The sequence below is a fragment of the Gymnoscopelus microlampas genome (genome assembly GCF_963454915.1).
Source record: "Gymnoscopelus microlampas genome assembly, chromosome: 17".
NCBI lineage: Eukaryota > Metazoa > Chordata > Actinopteri > Myctophiformes > Myctophidae > Gymnoscopelus > Gymnoscopelus microlampas.
The window spans coordinates 21,607,228-21,633,289 of record NC_139954.1 but is presented as its reverse complement, the minus strand read 5'-3'; the positions used below and the strand labels follow the sequence as shown (position 1 = coordinate 21,633,289).

Genomic DNA, 26,062 nt, shown 5'->3' with positions numbered 1-26,062 from the left:
CTTTAAGGCGGCAAATAATATCGAAGCCTTATTCTAAACGGACCCCCTACATCCAACTCAGTCCCTGTGCACTCGACAGGAACAGTAGAAAGGACCAAGGAATTAATTACATATACCATGGGACCCATTGTACTTGCTGACAAGGTTGGGGGGGGCAGCAAGATATATATATATATATATATATATATATATATATATATATATATATATATATATATATATATATATATATATATATATATATATATATATATATATATATATATATATATATATATATATATATATATATATATATATATATATATATATATATATATATATATATATATATATATATATATATATCAATAAGGTAAATAAAAGGTAAATAATAAAGAAAATAGAAACATACAAAACAACTAGGATGCCAGGTAAACAATAAACCTACTGTAGCATCTATGTGCTATCAAATTACATACGTGTCATTTGTGGACAAGCAAACACTATTGTACGTCTATCTAAATAACATGAATAGGCTGTGAATAAGTAATCAACATGCATCTGCATAGTATGGCTAGCATCTGTCAAAAATTGGCAACAATAAGTGATGCAAGGAAAAATGAGTGCTAGGAGGTGAGATAGAGTCTGGAGAGCTGAGTTTTCAGACTGCGGAGGAAAACAGGGAGTGAGTCTGCAGTTCTGCCTGAGGCGGGGAGGTCATTCCACAGATTGGGAGCCAGGAGGGAGAACAGTCTAGGAAGCTTGGAGTGTTGGCCATCCAGTGTTAGCTGATCTAAGTGTGTGGGATGGGGTGGATCATGTCCTGAAGGTAAGGGGGTGCCATGCCCTTGATTGATTGATTTGAACCAGATGTTGGCAGCAACCGGGAGCGTACCAGAAGTTCTACGGGAAAGGTGAAAATATAGGGAGGTTGAAGACCAGGCGTGCTAGAACCCCAACCCACAAAATGAAAAATTAACTGTTGGAACTTATGGGTGTTGTTTCTTTTTGATTCTATGCCATCTCTATAGTTGTATTGTACTGTAATGGTTGCTCTGTGCTATAATCTCACAGGCACTGCAATCTGGCCTCTAAAATCATGAATGACACCGGAGAGCATAACGGGATGAGGATAGACATTATTGTCCGCAATCTTATCTAATCACTCGCGGTGGAGAGAGACAAATCCTTCACCAGTATGTTGACAGAGCCATCATCAAATGCAGGGGGCACCAAGGGGTGAATCTCAAACAAAGTAGCTACATTTATTTGAGTACTGTACTTAAGTAGCTGATCAGCTGCCCCTCTACTGTGGAACTCACTCCCGGACCAGCTAAGGGTTCCACAGTCTGTAGATGCTTTTAAGAGAGGACTAAATACTTTCCTTTTATTTCCTTTAAATTTGTATCCCACAATTTTGCAACCCCATTTTTTTCACCCAGTGCCAATTGGCTAAGTAATCCTGGGTGCTACACTCCCTCTGCCAGCCTAGGGAGAGCCCAGACCTGACAGGGGGGGAGTTTTCCCAGTTGGACGTAGCGCATGGAAGGAACACGTTATTCCAACCAGTTCCTTTCCCCTCCATCAGGCGCCCCGGCTGACCAGGGGGAGGCAGTATAGAGACCAGGATTACTGTATATTTTTGTGAGGGTACCGACCCTAGGGGACGTGGGGAGAACATGCAAACTCCACACAGAAAGGCCCTTTCGCCAACCCCACCTTGGCGAAAGGTGGGGTTATGGTCGCTGATGACACGAAGGAGAGGACACACCCCCAGTGCCCACAGCGTCCCCGGCGGGAACCAAACCCAGGAGCTTCTAGCCGTGAGGCGACAGCACTACCCACTGCACCACCGTGCCCCCAGTACTTTCCTTTTTAATAAAGCATTTGCTTTATTGCGTTAGCTTTTTAGGTTTTAACCCCTAGGTTTTCTTTGCCCCCTTGCTTGTTTTTAATTGGGTTTTTTTAAGACTCTCCTTTTTTAGATGTTTTATGCAAATGCTTTTATTCTGTACTGTAGCACTTTGAGGTTTGTTCAAATGTAAAGTGCAATACAAATAAAATGCATTATTATTATTATTATTATTATTATTACTAGACCATACCCGTAGGGGAATATGAGCACCCAAAGTGTGCAGTTTGGCTTATGCGCCAAGAACAGACAGTTTATCAGGGATCGAAAGTGAGTTTGTACTGTGTAGTGCAGTGGTTCTCAAACGTTTTTATGTCAAGGACCCCCAAATTGACACTTGTTAGCCCGCGGACCCCCATTTGAAAAGATATGCCAGGGACCCCTCCCCCCCACCCACACACACAGCACGGAGAATGGCGTAGGCATGTTACTCGCCCGCCCCGGGTCCCGTCGCAAACACACACACACACACACACACACACACACACACACACACATCCGTAACGGCCGATCGACACCAGGCTTTTCAAAGCGAACGTGTGCGTACACCGCGTTTGTTTAGATCCAAGTGATTATCAATGATAGCGGCTACACCAGGCGCGCGGATACGCGAGTCGCACATACGCAGACTTTTAAAATAGGACTGGGTCTAAAAGTGCGCGTGTGCGTATGTGCATCGTGTATGCGTGTGTGCGGAAAAAGTCTGGTGTGTTTACTTTCCACAGTAAGAATTGTACTCAGAGAGTGGGCGGGGTCTATGGTGCAGCGTCGGTGTTGCCATGTCGGCCTACTGTAAGCGGTTTAGGGCCAATATTGGTGGTATTGTGTTTTGGCGTTGGTTGTGAAAGTGCAGGTGGGTGTGGGGACGCGTTGTGAGCTTGTAGATCGGCTGTTTTCCAAGAGGCAAGGTATATGTGTGAAGGGGCTTCGTTTGGCCTTCTTTTCATATCCCTCGTTGCTTGTAGGGTTCCTTTCGTTTGGCCTTGTTTTAATAGACCTTGCTGCTTGTTTCTCTCGCGAAACCTGGCAACGACGCATGCGCAGTTTGATCAAGAGTCGACCCAAGACACAAGACAGCTACCACCGTCCGTGAGGTTACTAGAATTATAGTAGGATTAACACTTTCACTCCACTATATTTCAGAGACAAATGTTGTACTTTTGACTACACTACAGCAGATGTAAAAAAGCTGCATTTTGGGGGGAAATTGTCTAAATTTCAATTTAAAAACAAAAAGTACTTTGTACTTTTTTTATACTTCAAATTAATACAAATTTGACCGATTAATATTTGACCAAGAGTATCTATACTTTGACTCAAGTATTGGGGTTGAGTATAGGGATGTCCGATATTATCAGCCTCCCGATATTATCGGCCGATATTAGCATAAAAATTGATATCGGGAAAATATCGGTATCGTTTTTTTTTGCTTTATAAATAAGTTACAGGAGTTCTTACTGTATATGGTGTGTGTGATATGAAATTTGAGCTTACCCTAATCACAATAATCCCCGCATATATCGGTATCGGTTGATATCGGTATCGGTAATTAAGAGTTGGACAATATCGGTATATCGGTTATCGGTAAAAAAGCCAATATCGGACAACCCTAGTTGAGTACTTTGTCCTCCACTGATGGCATTTCATTCATTCGCCCAAAGGTACATTTAACATTTACAAGCGCACCGCCAACGCAACGTGAACAGGCACACAGAAATAGTTTATACGTTACGGTCAGAAGGCGCAGAGCACCTGCTGGGGTCAACCCAACAGGTTGCAGAGTAGCTGGGAAGCTTAACATCCAAAGACTTTGGTATGGTGGATATAATGATGGTGCAGGTTACATAACTTAACTATGACCCCTGCCTTTCTATGCTGGTGGTGGAGGAGGCAGCAGGCAGTGCACAATACTCTCTCTGGACTGGTCCCAGTACACAAATATGCATAATATCGATTATCCCAACTAATGGAATGCATCAGTCTTGTTCATGCTCCAAAGGAATGCGTACAGTGCACTAGAGGGCTGTTTGACTGTTCCTCTGCTACAGCCTCTGAGCTGTTTATTACTGGGGGACAGAGAGAGAGAGAGAGAGAGAGAGAGAAAAGGGGGTTGCAGTGGGAGGGAATGGGAGGAGAAGGGAGAGATAGAGCGAGAGACAAAGGGAGAGGGAGATCGGGAAGGAGAAAGAGAGTGTGTGTGTGTGTGTGTGTGTGTGTGTGTGTGTGTGTGTGTGTGTGTGTGTGTGTGTGTGTGTGTGTGTGTGTGTGTGTGTGTGTGTGTGTGTGTGTGTGTGTGTGTGTGAGAGAGTGTCCTCAGGTGCTGTACAGCTCTAATGAGGCCATTCTTACCCGTAGCTTGTGACTTTGTGTGCTCACCACCTTCCCCTGCTGTACCACATCCACTGGACACTCATTTATAGAGCAGTCCGCCTTGTGCCTGAGCCAGTCCTCATAACCCTGGGAGAGGTGGAATGCAAAGGAAGAGAGGACAGAGAGAGGTTGGAGAAGGAACAGAATATAGGTTAGAGTGCAGAGAGAAATGGGGACAGAATGCAGTGAGAGCGAATGCGAGTGCAAGAGTGAGTGAGTGAGTGAGTGAGTGAGTGAGTGAGTGAGTGAGTGAGTGAGTGAGTGAGTGAGTGAGTGAGTGAGTGAGTGAGTGAGTGAGTGAGTGAGTGAGTGAGTGAGTGAGTGAGTGAGTGAGTGCGTGCGTGCGTGCGTGCGTGAGAAAGAGAGAGAGAGAGAGAGAGAGACAGAGGGGGGTGAGAGGGTGAAAGTCGTACACGGTAATTAATTAGCGTTGTTCCCCGCGCTTGGTGACCCGTTTCCTGGATCTCAAGCCAACATGTCATGTTTTAGATTTATGTCCCAATAAAGTCCAGGCTTCCTTTAGCCAGGAGAGCTTCATCTATCACTGATAGTATCCCATCCCTCAGCACCGCCATGCAGTGGAGAGGAAGCCTCCCTCGAGGGCGCCGGATACTCAGCCAGAGCGATTAACACAGGAGACCATTCATTATCATATTTCTCACATCGCCAGACATATTCAATAGTGTGTCCTCTGCACTGAGAGAGGAATGTACATGTGGGTTGCAGGGCACGGTAGAACGAGCATGTGTGTGAGAGTTTCTTTGCGTGGGTACAGTAATGTGTGTGTGCGCGTGCATCTCTGTGTATGCATGCCTATGGAAGCACATTAGAGGCCGGGAGTTGTGTATAGGGGCCGGGCTGTCACGATTACAAATTTAAGTTGACGATGAATTATCACTCAAATAATTGCGATTAACGATTTAATTGTGTTTCTGTCGTTGAAAATGAATGGAACATTATGAATAAAAAAATTACATTTCTGTTTGGCTTTTAGCTTTCGTAAACAGAAGTTGCACAGGGCAGATATGACAAATAACACATAATTATTTTATACTTAAAAATAAACATTAATAGTGGAAATAGCTGATCTGCTATTTCCACTATTTTTGATTTTTTTTTTAAATATATGACATTTTTTAACATGGAATTGATTATGAGTGTGTGTGTGTGTGGGGGGGGGGGGGGGGGTTGAGTGTGTCCTACCTGTTTTATGGAGGTGACAGTGATAACGAAGAAAAGGGGCAGTCCACTGGTGATAGGGCTGGTGGGGGTGTCGATCATAAGCTGCAAAGCAGAGGAGGAAGGGAGGCAGACGGAGGGTGAAGACAGAGAATGGAAAGAAGAGAAGCATCTGACAAAGAACTAGACATAGAACTACTCAATGTTAATTTAAAACTAGCAGTGTGCAAATGTAACCAAATCCACCCATTATGGATCCATTTGATAACATTTAAATGCAAAAATATATATATATTTTTTTACTGTACAGATTATTCTCACTGTGACTTCACATACTGTCTTCAGCACACTCACCTGGACCAAAAAGATGCCCAGGAAGTAGAAGTTTGCTATCCTTCTGAACTGCTCAAACAGGTTTTTGGGAATGAAGTTCCAGAAGGTGTACTGGGGGGCAGAACAAGAAATATTTACTCTCAGACATGCCAGAGAGGAAATAGAACCAGAAGGTGGAATAATGATACATTGTCACTTTTCTTTTTTTTACCACAAGAAGACAAACTGTTATGTCAGAGCCCGTCCCAGACAGCCTCTATTAATATGCAGCTATGACATGCGTCCGTCTGTGTCATCTGATTCCCGACGACGGCAAGGCCGTCAGACAGACTGGATGCTTGTCTGATGGTGTTTACGAGAAGTAATGTCATGTCATTGACCAAGTGATTCAGGAGTAGCTGATGTGGTTGCCATAGACCACCATAGTTTCCCAAACAGTGAGTGGGTCGGGACCCAATTGTGGGTCGTGAAACGATTTTTGTGGGTCACGAGTGAAATTCCCCCCTTTTCAATGTTTTCTTTATTTCAAAATATTTTCAAAACATAAATACAAAATATTCGGAGTTTTTCATACATTAAAGAGAAATTCATTAAAATAAGCGAAAATTATGGATTCACGCGAAAATTTGAGCTTGTAGATCTGCTAATTTCACTAGTTTGGGTCCCTGGCAAATGTCAAATTTCTCTTTCGGGTCTTGAGCTAAAACGTTTGGGAACCACTGCCAGAGACTGTCAAGAGCACTGGAGCTGCAGGCACGCTCACCTTGGAGGAGACAATGTGGTTGTCGGGGTACCGCTGAGGGATGTAGGCCTCAGCCCCCGGAGGAGGCTCCTTGTGACCGATGTACACTGTCCGGTTGTCCACCCAGATCTCCTCCCCCACACACTGAGAGAGAGAAAGAATGTGGGGTTACTTCGCACCTTCCAATCAGTGTTGTTCTGTCACAACTCATAACCTACTTACTATTATTGTACAGTGACCATCACAGGAATGCACTCTGAACAGCTCACACAGATACCAACCTACATGACTGCCAGCTGCCTCTCTAGTCTGTCATAATTTCGCTGAATGTAGATTACTATTCTTTTTTTTTAAGGTTTACTTTACAATGATATGAAAACAATACAAACACCAACGAAAAATGACACAACAATAAACAAAGACAAAAAAAGGACAAAAAAGAACAACAAAACAATGTTAAAATAAAAATTACAAAAAAGAACCAAACATAATACTACACTTACTTATAACCTTTATGGGGGTACATAGTCAACCTTTGCTTTTCTTTGCCTCACGTCTCTCCTTTGTTGAATTTATACATTAACCATTTTTCCCATCTTTATTGAAAGAGATTTTCCTTTATTTTCAGTTTGTATGTTAAGCTTTCCATGTCTTGAATGTTGTCTATGGTGGTCCGCCACTGTTTATAGTCTGTTATGTCAGTCTTGCGCCAGTTCTTGGTGATCGCTTTCTTTCCAGCAACCAGGACGATCTTGACCAAGTATTGGTCTCCTGCATGTACAGTTCCTTCAATGTGTCCCAGGTATAGTACAAGACATGAATGGAGAATTTAGTATCCTAAAACCTCACATATACCCACACATGTGTATGATATCCCAGAAAGGCTGTATTTTTATACAACTCCAAAATGTGTGTATGGTTGGGATCAATGTGGTCACACATTTTCCAGCATGGCTGTTGAATTAATTTGTTTACTTTTAATTTGGAGAGATGAAGTATCGAATTTGGTTCTTCCAGGTAAACTCCCTCCATCCCTTTGATTGAGTTGTAGTCTGATGTATTTCCCACATGTCATACCCAAGGGGCAAGTCTTGGATATTTACAATGAGCCCAACACGGAAGCTTATGAATGGTCAGAGTGGCGCTGTTTTACCCTGCGCCGACCTGCGGTGTCAGAAAGAATTTATTTTAACGCAAGTGAATGGGTTTTTTGACAAACTTTAGACTAGATTTTCTTACCGTAATAAAACTTGTCATAAATTCTATATGCTTCCAGTCGCTAGTTTAAAGTCTCCTTTCAATCATCAGGATATGCGTTTTGCTAAATTATGGTCCCATTTATTTTAAAATTTACGATAAAGTAGGCTATTCTCTAGGAGGGGCGGGATGATTTGATTGACAAGCTACACAACCAATAGCATTCATTCCCCGCCCCCGCTCCTGATTGACAAGCTACCCAACCAATAATGGTCTGGTCTCATTCTGCAGGATATGACGCGATATGACGCGATATTGAAAGATGACGGACCTACAGTCTTGGAACAATCGGCTTCATTTTCGGTCTGTAGAAAGCAGGGGAGTGGCTTTGTCCTCACCCAGCTCTTTTTCCCATTTATTCTTAACATATATTGTTGAATGATTCCATCAAACAGGAGCACAATATAGACACAGCTCTGGGTATAACTTCACCATATGCCCGTACAAAGAGATTTATTATAGGATGTATTTCATCCTCAGCTTTTTTTATTTACTTAGTGTAATAATCTCTCAACTGTAAATATGAGTTTTTTAAATCTTCAAAACTTCTCATTTCATAGATTACTATTCTTACTGTATGTAAATGTTGGTTTAATGCACGAAATAAAATCTATGCTGTATGTATAATATAAATACTAAACATTTAGTGTGTGCGTGCGTGCGTGTCACTATTTCTCAGCATCCATCAAATCAAGTAAAATAAATTCCTCATGCATTTAATTTACAGACATACCGATTCTCACTCCCTCCTAATTGTGATAATGCCAAAAAGCAGAATGTTACATAATACTTCCCTAAATAACTTTTGTCACTACTCTGATCCTACTTCAAGGACATGAAAGTCGAGTGCAGTATGAATGTACTGTGTGTTTGTTGATGTGTGTAGGTGGGCTCAGCTCTGAGGCATCAGAGCATGGAGTTACAGCATAGTTTAAAAACATTAGTTCTTCATGTGCAAAATATATTTTTTAAAGATTTTAAGTCCTGTCTATCTGTTTTATTGGGCAGCCTAGTAGTGCACAGATAGGAGAGGTGTGGGTGGGGGTCAATTGGCATACTAAATTGGGAGAAAATAGGGTTAAATTATTATTTTTTTGGCTACTCTAAATTTAAAAATGGGCAGGTGGAGATAGAGACTATAACGAAGTGCAACATGTACATGCCAGGAGTCGTTCTAGGTAGATGCTGAACTAAACAAACAACCAAATCTAGAGAATTTTACATCAGACCTCCTCAGGAAATCCAATGAGGAGGAGCATAACGCTATGAACATCACTACTGGGTGCTGATTAAAAAACAATTAATTGAACAGTATGCAGTCTCTGTTAACGTTTCTATATTTGAAGAGAGATAATATGATGACATTCAACACCGTCTTGAGCAAGATTCAAACTCAGGATATTGCGAATATTAGGTCAAGTGAGCCACCAGGAGACACTCTCCTATTATGGTGTTGATATGAATGGATGATGATTGGATATCAGATCATGCATAAGCATTTATTTTGTCAGCTGTTGTCATGACCTCATCATTACACCAAGTTGAATATACCCAGAAGAACGCTGTACAACCCATCTCACCATCCATCAGGCTCACAGAAGCACAATCAAATCGAGACATCATATGGCACAGAATAATGCCAGTGAGCAACTAATACATTGAGAAAGTTATAGCTGCTGTGCAGCAATGGGACCTCGGACAGGAACTCCAACATCTCAATGTCACTAAAGACTAAGCTTCAGACCTCCCAAAACAAACTGATTCGACTACTTCTTGGCCTGGGGCCCATGACCCACCTTTTTACAAAACATTTTGCAAGCCTAGGATGGCTCAGGGTAGAAGACAGGGTTAAGCAATTAAAAATGGGATTGGCTTTCAAAATAGTCAATGCGACTTTTCTGTCAATGCCCCAACTACCCGACTCGCTCACTCTGACCAAAAAAAGTGAGCGACACCCACAGCCACAATACTAGAGAAAGCGACAACAACGATCTGGTAACACCCACCTATAGAACAAACATGGGTAATGTCTCCTTCTACAGCACCGCCACCCAAGTGTGGAATGCCCTGACACCATCCCATAAAACAAATGTGGATCACACTGGTCTCCTTTAAAACAGGCCAGAAAATCCACCTTTCAGGAGGCCAAAGGGGGAGGTAAATATCAACCCTGCCCCTTTTTAGCCGCTAGCAGCGCGGCGGCTCTACAAACAGCCTCAGACATCATCATCCGCGACATGTTTTCGCGACACCTATTTGTCTATTGGCTGTCCTGGCTGTCCTTCACTACTTTACAGCCAATAGGGAGACACTACTTTAAACCTAATGGACGGCCAATGGACGGCCGTCTTTTGCAGCACCCGCCTCCCCTCGCAGCACCTCCCCTCCGTCTCCATCTGGCCCTCTCCCAAGTCCCTCTCTCTCTCACACACACACGCGCGCGCGCTCTCTTTCTCTCTCTCTATCTCTCTCTCACACACACCAGCTCCGGCGAAAACAGCCAATCTACAAGCTCACAACGGCTGCATGCAACGTTGCATTCAACTGTCTGTGCTGATGCGTTAGCAACATGCTTCTCTCTCTCTCTCTCTCTCTCTCTCTCTCTCTCTCTCTCTCTCTCTCTCTCTCTCTCTCTCTCTCTCTCTCTCTCTCTCTCTCTCTCTCTCTCTCTCTCTCTCTCTCTCTCTCTCTCTCTCTCTCTCTCTCTCTCTCTCTCTCTCTCTCTCTCTCTCTCTCTCTCTCTCTCTCTCTCTCTCTCTCTCTCTCTCTCTCTCTCTCTCTCTCTCAAATAGGGCTAAAGTGGTTAATGTATGTTTTATAATGTAATAATTTATATCTGCAAAGTAACTAGTAACTCAAGTTTTCAAACAATTGTAGTGGAGTAAAAGTACAATATTTGCCTCTGAGATGTAGTGGAGTACAAGTACTGAAAACTGGAAATACAACAGTAAAGTGAACAATACCTCAAAATTGTACTTAAATACAGTACTTGAGTACATGTACTTACTTTACACCACTGCTGACATGCCTGTCTAAGACAAGTCCCAGAGTATTCCTAAAACTGTATATATCTGTAGGCTATTTTTATTTATTTATTATTGTCCATTTTATTTTCTTGCTTAATATTTTCTTTTCTTCATTATATCAATTATGTGTAGAACAATCTGTGGTACAAGTTCCAACAACATTTAGCTGCTTGTATCTTTATGAGTCCGTAACAAATAAAGCTTCTTGAATTCTGCACAATTCTAATGTTGTAATTCACTGCAGAAGGACTTGTTTTGTACCACAATAGGTAGGCTAATCCTATACCAGTTACTTATTTTTATTTTAATGTTAAGACATTTATGCTTGAATGACAGTGATTAGGCCATAACATGTTACAGCACTATAAAAAAAACAAGAAATGACAAAGTCATAATATAGCCGCAAAATGTCATATTGAGGTATGCCATTTTTTGGCAGAGTTCTTCTACATTGCAGTATTGATACTTTCACTTGAGTAGTTGGGGGGGGCACACACACACAATACAGCTGCTAATAATATGACTGTCAAATCATATTTATTCTTGTTTTCTTTCAAAAGGACATATATTTTTTCAAAAAAGTAGTAGAGTAGGAAGAAAGAGGAAGGAGAGAAACGGCAAAAGATCATGGAAGACAAATACAGGAGGGATGATTATTTTGATCATTAAACCTTTTAGTAACATGCCTCTAATTCCACCACATGTCTTTCTTATTTAGACTGAGTTGGCAGTGCCCAGATCCTTGTGATTCAAAGGTGAGCACTCTACCAACTGAGCTACCTAGACACACAACTGCCTAGTTAGTTACTGTTTAGTACATGTATTTAATGAGAAGAAGAAAAATAACCAAAGCATATTGAAGCGTATTGTTATGGGAATCTTCTGCAGGGTTGTGCTTTCACCTCCTCACTGTCTCGTACATTACTCGAGCCTGCCAGTTATATACCACAGTATAAAACTAACTAATTTACACGCCTCATAATGAGAACATTTCTTAAATTAAAATATGTTTGTCTCTAATCCACACAGCTCAATGCCAGAGTCATTCACATCTTATTCTGATCATCTGATCATCCAAGGCTAAAACTCAACTTTAGTCTAGACACCAAGTGCAAGTTGTGATTGTGAACTCGCTGAGCTACAAACAATTCCGTTCTCAAGACAACTGATTTTACTCTTAGACACAACTCATTTTAGAGTTTTGTTTTCCTTATAAAGTTGAATCCATTTGTTTTTCTTTCCCCCCTTTGTAAAGCCACCTTGAGTACTTAGATAGAAAATCTCTATTTAAATCTGACATATTATTATTACTATACTACACTTCATGTAGACAACATAGAGCAGCATAGCTGCCTGGTTCACCAATGATCATGATTATTAATCGACGATTACAATATTAATCAAAATAATCAGGATTATTATTTTAGCCATAATCGTGCAGCCCTACCTCACTGTGAGTTTGTTTGTTTATTATGTGGAAACAACAAACCACTCCTCACCATCAAAAAGGTCTGCGTTGACAGAGTGCTTTGAGGGAAGCTACCACAGATATTTTATTAGTCCTTAATTAAACAGACCTGGTGGGCAGGTCTGTAACAGGGCTCTCCAAGGAACGTCAAAAGTTGTTTCCAGTTGGCTTTCCCTGTGCCTCCAAAAGGCTTTAGCCTGAGTGGGCAGTGTATGAGCACAGCGTTTGGCAGAGTACTGTGCCTGACACAGCTCAACGCATAAGCATTGACCATTAGCAGAAAGTTCTGCAACAAACATTTCAGTGGAAACAGTGGTCTTGCATAGAATTACTGCAGAATTACAGTTGTATTGTAGCTTACATTGTATCTTTTATTATCTATTCTTCTAGCAGATGATGCAGTGACAATTACTCCTTACGTTTTTATGAGAAAGAAATCTCAGTAACTTGGATTCCCTGATGTAATTAGAATCAGAGAAACTAGGCTATTAGGCCTATATCTCTACTGTAGTAGTTCAGTTATTAAACACATGAATACTGACACTCCTCTGGAGTATACAGTGTCAAATTCATAACTGGCCGAGCCTAGTTTAAAAACGAAAGCCACTGGAGACCATGAGCTCAGTTTGTACACTCATCCACACTGATCACCAGGCATTTGGCAGCCGGATAAAAATAGACATCAAGCCAATGGACTGGCCGACTTGAGCTCCCTCCAAAACATTAGGGGAACAACATGACCCAGAGAGACACAGAGAGAGAGAGAGACAGAGAGACACAGAGAGAGAGAGAGACAGAGAGACACAGAGAGAGAGAGACACAGAGAGACACAGAGAGAGAGAGAGAGAGAGAGAGAGAGAGAGAGAGAGAGAGAGAGAGAGAGAGAGAGAGAGAGAGAGAGAGAGAGAGAGAGAGAGAGAGAGAGAGAGAGAGAGAGAGAGAGAGAGAGAGAGAGAGAGAGAGAGAGAGAGAGAGAGAGAGAGAGAGAGAGAGAGAGAGAGAGAGAGAGAGAGAGAGAGAGAGAGAGAGAGAGAGAGAGAGAGAGAGAGAGAGAGAGAGAGAGAGAGAGAGAGAGAGAGAGATAAAGAGACAGAGGAGTTGAGAGAGAAAGAGCAAGAGAGCGAGAGAAAGAAAGAAAGCAAGAAAGAAAGAAAGAAAGAAAGAAAGAAAGAAAGACAGTAAATGGTGGATAAATAACCAAATGAGATAGGTACTTAAATTTCATGACATAAAAAGAGACTGGCACAATAAAAATCTGAAATGAGAAATGAGACTCAAGAGAAACCGACAGACAGGTGGTTGGCTGAGAGACCCTGTGAAGAAAAAACAGAGACAGTAATAGCTAACATGATGACAGGATGATCTATGACTCACTGCGAGAACAGAGTTAAGGAGATATGAGAGACATACGCCAAAACAACACCCTATACCACCATTCCCGTAGCCCAGATAGTTGTGCGTTTGAGTGTATGCAACGGGCATTCAGTCAGACCAGCACTTTGTGATTAGAAAAGAAAAACAAAAATAACTCCATGTTTCACCTCTGCGACAAGTTACAGAGGGAGAGGGAGAGGCCGAGGCCGAGGGAGAGGGAGAGGGAGAGGAAGAGAGAGAGAAAGCTTGTGTAGACCAGTTTTGTGGAGATGCTGTACTATCCACAGTAGATGTTAGGCCAAAAGGACATGGATATAAAATTGCACAGTGAACCTTGTAGCTAACCAGCCGGTTTACGGTTTCTAACATCCACTGCCTGCCCCCCCTCTTTTCTCTCCCTTACTCTCCTCCTTCCATTCACATCCGCTTGTCTTTCTCCGTTCCACTCTCTTCACCTCTCCTCAGATCTTCCTGGCACTGTGTGCTCCGACGACAATGTGACTGCGGGAGAGGAGAGGTACGAAGACAGAGAGAGAGAAGAAAGCTTTGTGGTCTATAGCTATCTGATCATTAATCTGCCGCGATCCGTATCAAACCCTGGCCCACTGTTCCATCTTCCTTTTTGCTGCTCCATCAAACAGAGTGGCTGGCTGGTTGAACAAAGGGCATGGAGGCTTTGTCTTTATTAATCACACTAAAATGGCCAGCGAGTGAAGATGCTGATGTTACATCATCACCTGCAACACAGGGAGGAAGTCAGCTTGGAATTGGATTGGAAAAGAAATGGTGGACTTGAAGTCAGAGCTGGGCTTGCAACATGTCAACACCATGACCTCGGGAAAGTATCCGTGTAACTACTTTAACCATTATTTTATACTTTAGCTATTCAAAAATATTGTGCAAATCTTTGAATATATTTATAAACATTTTCTACTCAAATATTTGCTTCTGGGGGTCCCTGGAACTAAATGTTTTGAGATGAGGGTCCACAACCACATACATATCATTTTTGGGGTCCTTGACATGAAAAAGTTTGGGCACCACTGATGTGATACAGCAACATAAGTATTTAAAAAAACTGTTAGGATTTAGAAGACATTTGTAGAATCGGCCTCAGATCTTAATAGGTTAACCGGTTGCTCTCTTCAAAGATGCATTATTATTGAGTGTGTGCACAACACACACACTCGATAATGCTAGTCAAGAGTAGCTGTCACCGACTCTGTAGATTATTCTTTTTGACACCTTTCAGATGATAAAAATGTTTTATTTGCCTTGACTATGATGTATCTCCATCATGCTGTATCTACTGCACTTTTCTTTCCTTGCCCTGTAACCTGCTGTATTGTCTTTGGTGCCTGAATTTCCCAAGCAGGATCAATTAAGGTCTCATCTTAGATAGCACATGAACCTAATGTGGACTCAAACTGCATTATGATTTAGTTTGATTTTGATATCAACTTGTATTATTGCTTCAGAGGTGTTTTCACAGAGCAGCTACTGTACATCTAGTAGTCCGGTTGAGATCTTAATGACAATAGCCTATGTGTAATACTGGAAACTGCCTGCCATTTGATGGAGCTTTAATGGAGAACATTTTTAACAATGAAAGCCTCAATGGAAATTTAACCCCCGAACCCTACTGGTGCTATACTCTTTTAAGCTGCACAAGACAGATTACATACACTGACCACAAAGACATTCACCATCCGAGCAAACCATCATATCCCATGGTGTCTAGCTCATTACTAGCAAAGGGGGATAATAAAGGTATCCACCATTAACTGGGCTGATTAAACGGTCCTGTCTGATCCCTCCTCCACTATATCACGCTGCCCTGTGGTGCCACAGACCATGTTAAGCAGGTATCCTTCATTAACCCACAAATTCAGTTCCCCTGACTGGGTTCTTCCTTAATGAAGTAGTCTCATTAACGAGGCAGGGGACACGGAAACATATTCATGGCATGCTTACACAACACACAGATGTATGTACTCAGTACTGTAATAGAGTGCAACAGTCGCCGCCATGTTTTATACCGGCGTAGGTTCCAGAGGTAGAAATCCCATAAATTTCTTCATAGACGTTTCAGAAAATCCGTAAGAGTTTTTTAGCCTGAACATTATATTTACTATTATTGCTACTACTTGCATCTCCCTCTCTGTCTCCCCCGACACGGTCGAGGCAGATGGCCGCCCACCCTAGAGCCTGGGTCTGCCTGATGTTTCTTCCAGTTAAGGGGGGGGTTTTCACATATAAAGTGTCTTGAGACAACTTGTTGTGATTTGACACTTTAACAAAATTTAATTGAACATTTATATAGTAACACAAGCTCCACCAATCAGAGACGTCACAGCTAACACATTAGGATTGTGGGTAGTGAAGTATTTCTTGCGAATCAAACTTTGATTGCATACAGACGTGTGGCTTCTACAGGAGCACAGCATAAGCATATAGCATTGTTTTACAACCAGGAGCCTTGTGGCAAGTCTCCACTGGATTTTTACGACACTATAATATAGGCCGGTCACAATTATCACCTAATCGCAATGATTTGAGATAATCGCAGTTATTTTTTGCATAATCGCCATAATCATTTCCATGCTAAAAATCATCATAGAATAGAAGATTTAAGATAGAAGAATTTCAAAAATAGTGGAAATAGCAGATCTGCAAGCTTAAAACACGCTTTGAGCCTGTAGATCGGCTATTTCCACTGTGTTATTTGTCATATCTGCCCTGTACACCTTTTTCTTCACGAAGCCTAAAAGCCAAGGAAAAAAAAAATGTTCCAATAATGTTCAATGTTCGACAGTTAAATCATTAATCGCAATTATTTGAGAGACAATTAATCGTCAAGTAAAATGACATAATCGTGACAGCCCTAAATATAGCTGATAAAATCCTCTACGGAGAATAGGAAAGGGATTTTTACTTCCGGAAACTCACTGTTGAGCACTACAGATATATTTATGTTTTACATTTAAACAGTAAAAATTACAAATGATACAGAAACAATGTCCTTCAGCTGCCGCAAACTAAAGGACATTAATTAGTATTTTTTCACTACACTGAAATGAATGAGAAATTGAATACAAAATGACATTGTATTGACTCACAAGTCACAACACTTGAAGACCCAACATTATCAGATTCTGATCCATGCAAACATCATATCAGGAGCTCTCAGGAGATTTCTATTTGTATAGTAAGCAAAGCAAAGTTTGTTGTTTACCCAGGGTGTTGGACTAAGTGCGGAACTTATTTACAGCCAGACCCTGCATGGAAGCCTTGCTCAAGGGCTATTCAGCGGTGATTCATGATTGATGTGATGAATTGGGGAATCGAACTAGGGACCTTCCGGTATCAAGGCCGCCCCTCTAACCACTAGGCCACCGCTGCCACAATTGATTAGTGCACATAGACACCATAGACATCCATGTTTCTCACCTGCCATTCATCACCATAGCAACACAGTATGCAACCATAGACAGAGACTAAGTATGAAAGTTCATACTAGCCCATGACACACTATATAATACTAGGCAATGGGAATACAAAGGATTTTGTCATTACCACTTTTCTCATCATCACATAACATATGGTGGTGTGTTCTGCTATTGGCTCAGTGCTCAATGCTCGTCAATGATAGCTTGGGCTGAAATGTGGCTTCTAAATACTAAGCAATAAAGCCCAATCATAACAATATTTTTTTATATAACCAGACATAAATTTGAGAAAGAACTATTAGCACTGTTTAAAATCTATAACAAGAAAGAGATTGTCTTCTTTGGTCTACTGGCTGCGCAAAAAAAGGTTTGGCACTGATCGGTCCAGCAGTTTGCGAGATAAGTTTGGATTTCAAAGACACACACAGACAGGGGCAAAAACATCATCTCCATCCCTGTTCGTCGGCCTGGCGGAGATAATAAAAGGCGTATTCAAATATGATGGTAAATATTGCCTTAACTATTGGCACTGAATAGAATTTAACACAAGCAGCCCTTTACAATGAGTTAATTAGACCACACCCACAAGACCTGTATTCTTTTATTCTGTGTTTTTTGCCATCATTTCTTAATGTGAATGTGATCAAACGGTTGCATAAGTCTCCAATCCCGCTGTGCTACAGTACGTCTGTCCTCTTTTCTATCTCCTATTCTATGGTTAACACTTAAAACTGAGAACATGCTAATATGCTCCCTTGAAATGTTAACCTGGAATGGAACCTCTGTGTACGAGCTATGCTGTATGGCAAACAAATCTCATACTAGTCTCAACTCAAGCCAACACAAACAAAACAAAAAGCACATGGCAAAGCGCAGCTTGAACCAAACACAGGCACCGTTTGTCTGTTTGTCACCTTTGTCAGCTTTTCTCTTCACCAAGGTTCAATTTTGGGGGCAAGCGAACAGGAATATATAGACTAATCTACCAAGCTAAGCTGTAAAAGCAAGACACATGACTCACAGTTCTGTAAACCCTAGAAAGGCTCTTACTTTATTGTATGGCTGCATAATTCTGCAAAAGATTTTCCAGCGAGCAACACAGCAAGTCATATGACAAGACAAATTTAGGCTTAACAAGCTTTAGGTCCGCTCAGAACTCCCTCCCTGACACTGTCTCAGATCAGAGGGAAAGCTCAGACCTATATCTCACGCCTCTTATTCGGGGCTGTTTACACAAGACTCATTATTAATCCATATAGTATACATATAGAGCAGACAGGATTAGAAGAGGGGAGGGATTAGCCTTAAGTCGTGAAAAGAATGTTCATGTCACCGGTGCCAATCAAAACCTCATTATCACTGGCCATTATTTAAAAGGTCAGATGATGTGCTTTAGATTAAAGGACACGTGAATATTGCCTTAATTAGCCATCGCTCATTTTTACTGTGAACCACAACCTCCACACAAACACACACACAGACACACACACCATACTTCTCATCAAAATGATGACATCATGCAGTGTTATGAGAGCGCCTGCATAGCACCAGTCTGAAGCATCACATCAGAGCTATTATTACCAGATAATAAAAGGCAAGCAACAGGAGGAGGGACTGAAGTCAGTCAGTGGTCACACATAAACCAAGGCACCTGCCAAACCATTAAGTTAACACGTACAGTACACATCTGGTCAAAGCACGGGAAGTTCCTTTACAGATGAGAAATGCATTCTTTGTTTGATTCTCTTACTGTCCTCTTTCTTGACCTGTGCTCAGTTGAGTAAATTAGCAGAATACTGTAATACTGAGGAACTGGCAGAAATGACTTATGATTATTCCCTTAAAAAGTTCAAACCATTTTAAAATCTATTTTTGCGCAATATCTCCATAGAAGGGAGACGTGACTACTTATCGGAAAAGACATGCAATGCTCCGAGCGAGCTGTGCTGTGATAAACATGGAACAACAATTATCTTTTCCTTGACATGAAATGGGAAATAATAATAAACAAACCACGGACTGACCAAAATCCGAAGTATTCCCAAAGGGGCTTTTTAGATTGCTGAGAGTGCACTCACTTTCTCTGCGGCCGAGTTGGGTTGTGAACTCTCTGCATCATTCACCCATGGTTGTTGTTATCATTCGCTCATTTCAGCATGACCCACATTTCATTTTCAATCAATGAAAGTGATGTTGTGTGACTCCTGTCCATCATGCAGTATATTCAGTGCAGCGGACCAGGCCAACACGAGAACAAGACAGCCTGCTGCTTTAGTTTTTTCACAATCTAATGTCTGCTTCTTTTTACTTTACAATTTGATTATATAATCACATTTTGAAAGTTTGTTGACAACACACACACACACACACACACACACACACACACACACACACACACACACACACACACACACACACACACACACACACACACACACACACACACACACACACACACACACACACACACTTAAATTTGCAATGCTAGCACTGCCATCATGAATAGATTTAGGTTATTACCCAACATACTGTCCCATACACTTTGCTACCTACAAATTTACTAAAATTCATGTTTGTCACTGCTCAATCTACAGACAGTGCCATTTCAGGGACTCAGATGAAATACGGCTGCCAACAGAATGCAATTTGATCACTCCAATGTTTCAGTCCCAGGCTGTATTTCCGTTACTGCACAACATATTGCCTCTTAAAACGAATGTGTCCTTGTCCTGAGAATGTCATTGTGTTGTATTTTTATTTCAGAGGTAAATCATTTGCCACACTTGGGCATGATGAAGCTCTGTACATCAGTTCAGCACCCCCCATATTGAATTCTGGTTCACTATCAGTCAGTGTGTGAACACTTTAGGAATATCTCCATGTCAAACCATGAACTACTGTCCCACTAAAGTTAGCTGCTATCTGAGCCTGCATGGCCTGCAGTGGTTCTCAACCTGTGGGACACGGACACGGACGCACACGCACACGCATACACACACACACACACACACACACACAGGGCCAATCTAACCTTGTTTCACCATTGTGCAAACTTGTAAAAGTGATTGAATAGGCGTTTTACTTCAGTGCTCGAGTTTAATTTGATGCAGCGGCAGTGCCATTACCTCACTACCGGCCTACGGGCCAAAACGGAGGACTTAAAATATGTACATTATAGTATAGTCTACTGTACTCATTTAGATTTAAGGAATGAACATATTGCGCTCATCCTCATGATCAATAAGAGATAAAACACTGAAGCATAAAGATGAAATGACTGCTGTAGACAGAGTTGTCTCACATCCAGGAAAAAATGCTCATCCACAAATCTACACTCTAACACAAAATCTCTGCATCATCTGAAATAGATTAGTATTGAGCAGCTGCTGTGTTTCTGTCTATCACAAGCAGAACCCAAGTGGGGGATGACTATACTGTGATATATGATATATTTAATGTAATGCTTTAACCCGATGGAAGTGTGTAAGCTTGTAAGGTAGACAGTCAAATTTTGTGTTGTGTAGTACACTGCCTTACAAGCTTATAGAACTAGTCTGGCTAATACATATATTCATAAAATCGCAATTTAGGCATAAATTGATTCTGCTGACTCACTTTGGGGAATAGGCTGTCTCAGGTGATTGACAGTGTTATGAGCAGATACAGGAAGCATACGCAGCATAACTTCTTTACACAGCTCTGTCATTATCAAGTGGACAAAATCAGAAATAGGTTATGCTTTCACTGCTGGAGAGTGACAAATTTGCCTGAGGAAGGTCTACACAACCAAAACGTTGCTTCACATTAAACTTTACTCTAGACCGTGCATGTGGCAGTGTGGGCATATCTTTTATTGTAGATGTGTGTGATGTAGACTTATATTGTCTTATATTGTCAAAATTAAGACTAAATACTCGAGACCTCAAGATTTGCAAAATATATCCACATGCTTTTGCTCAGAAGCCAAGCTAACCATACAGTAGTTATTAGTTAATGCTGAATTGTAGAATATTTACAAATGGTCCAAGTCCCTTTATAGGGGAGGTGTTGTAAAGACAAAGATAGCACTAACATTATAGGCTACATTAATAACATTCCCTCCATTTTAACTTTGATATTGGAACAAAGGAATTAATGTCCACATGCACACCACACCATGTTACCATGGCAAAATAATCAACAACTGATGTAAGAAGAAAAGGATGGACAGCGTAATGACAAATGAGGGGCGTGTTCAATGACCATGTCTCTCTTCCTCACTAGTGGATATGATTTCCCTTGACATTTGCCCTGGTGGAGCAGACCGTCATACACTGTACACCCACTCACCCACTTCCAGCACACAGAAACACACGCATATACACTCACTCAACACTCACTTAAACATGCTTCTGCCTACCTCTGGCATACAGCAAATACTTAAAAGTACAACCGTTCACAGAGAAACACAGGTGCTCGGGTGTGTGCGCACAGTCTGGTGATTATTTCACAATACTTAAAGAAGTTTTCTGGTCAGGTGGTCAGAGATAGGGCAAATATAAATAAAAATATATATCTAAACCGATATTTAGAATCAATAACAGACTTAATCTTTCTCATGCAGGTTTGTTGTACAATAGTGGCGTACAGAAATAGTGACAATAGCAGGTCTACAAGCACACAACGCTTCACATCAAAGTTTTTTTTGCTAATCGTTCATTAAATGTAATCGAGGCCAAAGCTTGAAATAATCGTGATATTGATTTAAAGTCATATCACCCAGCCCTATAGTCAGAGACACACTACACTCTGTATTGGCAGATGTGTTGACAACCCAGTGGTGTGTCCAGTCTGAGGACTGTCCAGGCCGTAACTGGTCCTGTCAAGTGTCATGCCTGCTTCCCTCTATGCCTTCTTTCTCTAATTCAACCGCCCACTGGCCAGCTGGTTCCTGTCCTGGCAGATAATCACAGGCCACTAATGGCACTGGCCTTTTGAACGGTCGGGCGAACCGGTAATATGGCTCGAGATCAGCATCATCAACACTGTCATTAATACAGATCATTTCCTGCTCAGAGACAATCAAGAACATTCGTTAGAGATGCTGATTAGCCCCCAAGAGTCCTGCCTATCTGAGGCTACAGTATGATGGTGTTGTGGCACTGAATGTGTCAATATCTCTATGTTGCTCTGCATGTCTCTCATTAACCACTTGAACCCCAGCATCCATATTCTGGGAGAACATTAAAATCGCAACTGTAGATCAGCTATTTTTGGCAAAGAGATTGGGTGTGGATGGGAAAAAAAGTGGTCCAGGTACAGAGCCAACTCAGGGTCCAGTTTACTAAGTCTAGAGGGTTTAAGTGGTTAATGCTAAATGGCTGGAGGTGTTTCATGTTCATGTTTTATGGTCATATTCTCCCCTGTAAAATCCACATGTGTGGCTATACCAACTATTGCTGCAGAATGGGGGTCAGAACAGTCAAAGAAAGCCCCCCCCCCTGTTAGTCAGGCTACTACTGCTATCTAAATAAACTGATGGATGTATACAGTTTATCATCAAGGCAGCTTAATTGGGCCAGCCAAGTTCATTTCTATTCTACACACCCTCCCACCCGTCACTGCATCTGGATTAACTAGCACATTCCCTATTCAGGTTGCAAACAATGTGTAAAGCCCCATAGTCAATGACCAGTGGAGCAACTCGGATCTAATGTCTAATGTCTATCATGAAAAATAATCAAAAGCCACGTTTCCAACACAGTCACAATAGGTTATGGTTTGGGTCTGTGGTTCACAAACTTTTTAGCTCAAGACCCAAAAGAGAAATTTGACGTTTGACCGTTACCTAAGCTAGTGAAAATAGCAGATATACAAGCTCATGATGTGAGTTTGTGAGCTTGTAGCTCGGTTATTTTCACTCGTTGTTTTCTTTATTTTATTTTGAAAGATCATTTAATTTTTCATTAATCCATGAAAAAAAATGCATTTTTGGGGGATTATTATTGAAAAAATATATGTTTTGAAATGTACTCGTGACCCATAAAAATGTGTCCGCGACCCACAATTGGACCCCAACCCACTGTTTGTGAAACAGTGGGATAGGTAGCCTACTTTACTCGGCAGTCGGCATGATTATGTGGCAGGAAAAACATGCAAAACTACACAAATGTAACACCTATGAGTTTACACCGCATTGCACTGCATTTCATTGATTTCAATGGTAACAATGTTGATGGACGGATGGCCCCTTACGAATCTTCTGATGAGATTCCGGAGCACGGTGAAATCCATCCTGCAGACAGGCTCTACTATCCGCGGCGGCTACTCGGTGCAGAAGACGTTCAGCTCTCTTTGGATCCCTGTAAACACCTAAAGTAGATCTGTTCACCACCAGTACCCATCGTTCACCGCCGCTATGTCTCCATATGGTCCTATAAAGAAGAAGCGGCAGCAGCGGTCCTTCAGTCGGCTGTTGTGATTTTCATGGCATCCTATAGCGGTTTGCAACAGCCATGCAGCAACTGAGCAGAGAAGAACCTCAGCGGCTCAAGCCGGAGAATTTTCCATTTCGCGCAACTTTGAAAACCTTTAAATGTTCTTCTTCTTACGCCTCGGTCCCTATATGCATGGATATGTTATTCTCCCTAAATAAATATTCCTTCACGTGAGCTCTGTATGTTCCGCTGTGTGCTTACAGAGGTGGCCCTGTTACCTCGCTGTAGCAGAGCGATGCCAAATGTTCATTGCATTCATACGTCAGATGACTACGATGCGCATGCGTACTGCAAATTTCCCACTGGGTTAAAAAGAGCCGATCTACAAGCTGTCAGTGCGGCGCGATGCGACGCGCTGTGAACTACGGTCTATGGTTGGTTGTGGTGGGCTTGTTTTCGGGAATACAAGAACGCTCGCCCCAAAACACGGTCTCCCCGGGCCAAATCCAGCGACCGTTCCGGAACGGTCGCCACCAGGTAATCCTAAACGTAAACCTATGCCTTAAACCTAACCTCATTCCTAACCCTAATAAAAACTAATACACGAATACAACATACAAGAATCGCTGGGCGCAAGCGGTCCGCGAAAATAATGGGGGCGAGTGTGTTTTGGGGCGAGAGTTCCGGTTACCTTTTTCGGTGCGCGCGCAGCAGGGAATAGATATGATTACAGCACTGTAACACTAACACATACACGCACACACCCACGCACGCATGCACACACACACACACACACACACACACACACACACACACACACACACACACACACACACACACACACACACACACACACACACACACACACAGAAACACACACACACACACACACACACACACACACACACACACACACACACACACACACACACACAGGGAAATGGCTCTCTAACATATCTATAAAAAGCCACCGTTTGATCTACCTGTACTGTGTCTGTGTGTCAACCTGTGGTGGAAATATTGTGCAGCAAATCTCAGAGTCTACAATAAATGGGTGTTTTTTTTTTACAGGACTCGTGCAACTCATTTAAAATATATGGTTGATTCATGATTTGTTGCAAACGTATCCTCACATGCTCATGTAAACCTGTCCCTTTGAGTATTTTTAGGCAGAGATATTCACGTGTACCAACCAAGTGCCACAGCCACTTGTTTTCAATCCACTCCACAACATGCTAAATGTGACTCAGCTACTATTGCTCAAAACACTACACACCCACAGCCTGCATAGAAACGCACATGCAGGCTACACTTCTGTTTAACTTAAGTGGTAAAACGTGTTTGTAAAAACTAATTACACCCTAACATTCAGAGTGTTACAAAGATAAGGTGAAATAATAACACATAAATAGTCAGTGTTGTGTTATGTATTGTATTAGCCTACATAGTCTCTATCTATCTATCTATGTATGTATGTATGTATGTATGTATGTATGTATCTATCTATCTATCTATCTATCTATCTATCTATCTATCTATCTATCTATCTATCTATCTATCTATCTATCTATCTATCTATATATCTATCTATCTATCTATCTATCTATCTATCTATCTATCTATCTATCTATATTGGTATCTATATTGGTATCTATATCTGTATCTGTATCTGTATCTGTATCTGTATCTGTATCTGTATCTAACAAATAAAGATCACTTTCAACAACACCTTAAGTATGCCTAAAGAAAGCTTGTTCTTCAAAGACACCAGGATACTGACCATGATACTTACACCAGGATACTGACAGGATACTGACCAAGATACTTAGACCAGGATACTTAGACCAGGATACTGACAGGATACTGACCAAGATACTGACACCAGGATACTTAGACCAGGATACTGACACCAGGATACTTAGACCATGATACTGACACCAGGATACTTACAGGATACTGACACCAGGATACTGACCAAGATACTGACCAGGATAATGATACCAGGATACTGATTCCAGGATACTGACCAGGATACTGACTCCAGGACCATGATACTTTTTTTTGTTTAGTTTTTCCCACTTCTAGTTTGTTCATGAGTTCTCTCTCAGAGATGGGGAGACTCCTGCATCTTAATAAACACTGCCAGAGTTATTTAACACAATTCTTTTACAAATAAAGATCACTTACAACAACACCTTAAGTATGCCTAAAGAAAGCTTAGTGCAGTTGCTTATTGACTGGTGACAGCCCCACTATCTTATACAACTACTAGTACTACTAGTTGTGTGAGCAAAAAAATAATAATCTAAAATTAGCTTCCTCTGTTAGGGGGATTATCTGTCAACAAAATGTCAGGGCGTGATGTCTGCCTCAGACGTTTCATTTGTGGAATTATGACTTTCAATTAGCACAGACTCTATTAATAATGCATAGGGATCCAGCACTTACAGCTCTGACGTGCAGGATGTCGCTGTTTACTTCCCTCAAGCCCTGAAGGCCATTAATGTTTAATGACGAGTTTGCCTCAATGGACAGATTGCAACATGCTTTGTTT

General features: G+C 41.5%; 1 protein-coding gene across 5 annotated transcripts in view; it reads right to left on the bottom strand.

Moving 5' to 3' along the window:
* The window catches only part of LOC311064002 (phospholipid-transporting ATPase IH-like), a 51,235-nt gene extending 27,459 nt beyond the window's left edge, over positions 1 to 23,776 (bottom strand). For all 5 annotated transcript variants that reach the window (XM_084083697.1, XM_084083698.1, XM_084083699.1 and 2 more), the window contains exons 1-5: positions 23,327 to 23,776; positions 6,540 to 6,662; positions 5,798 to 5,887; positions 5,468 to 5,548; positions 4,244 to 4,351 (exon numbers count right to left, since the gene is read on the bottom strand). In XM_084083697.1, the coding sequence (XP_083939823.1) occupies positions 4,244 to 4,351; positions 5,468 to 5,548; positions 5,798 to 5,887; positions 6,540 to 6,662; positions 23,327 to 23,365 (441 nt within the window). In that variant the 5' untranslated portion in view covers positions 23,366 to 23,776. The remainder of the gene's footprint in view (positions 1 to 4,243; positions 4,352 to 5,467; positions 5,549 to 5,797; positions 5,888 to 6,539; positions 6,663 to 23,326) is intronic.
* Positions 23,777 to 26,062: the final 2,286 nt, after the last annotated feature.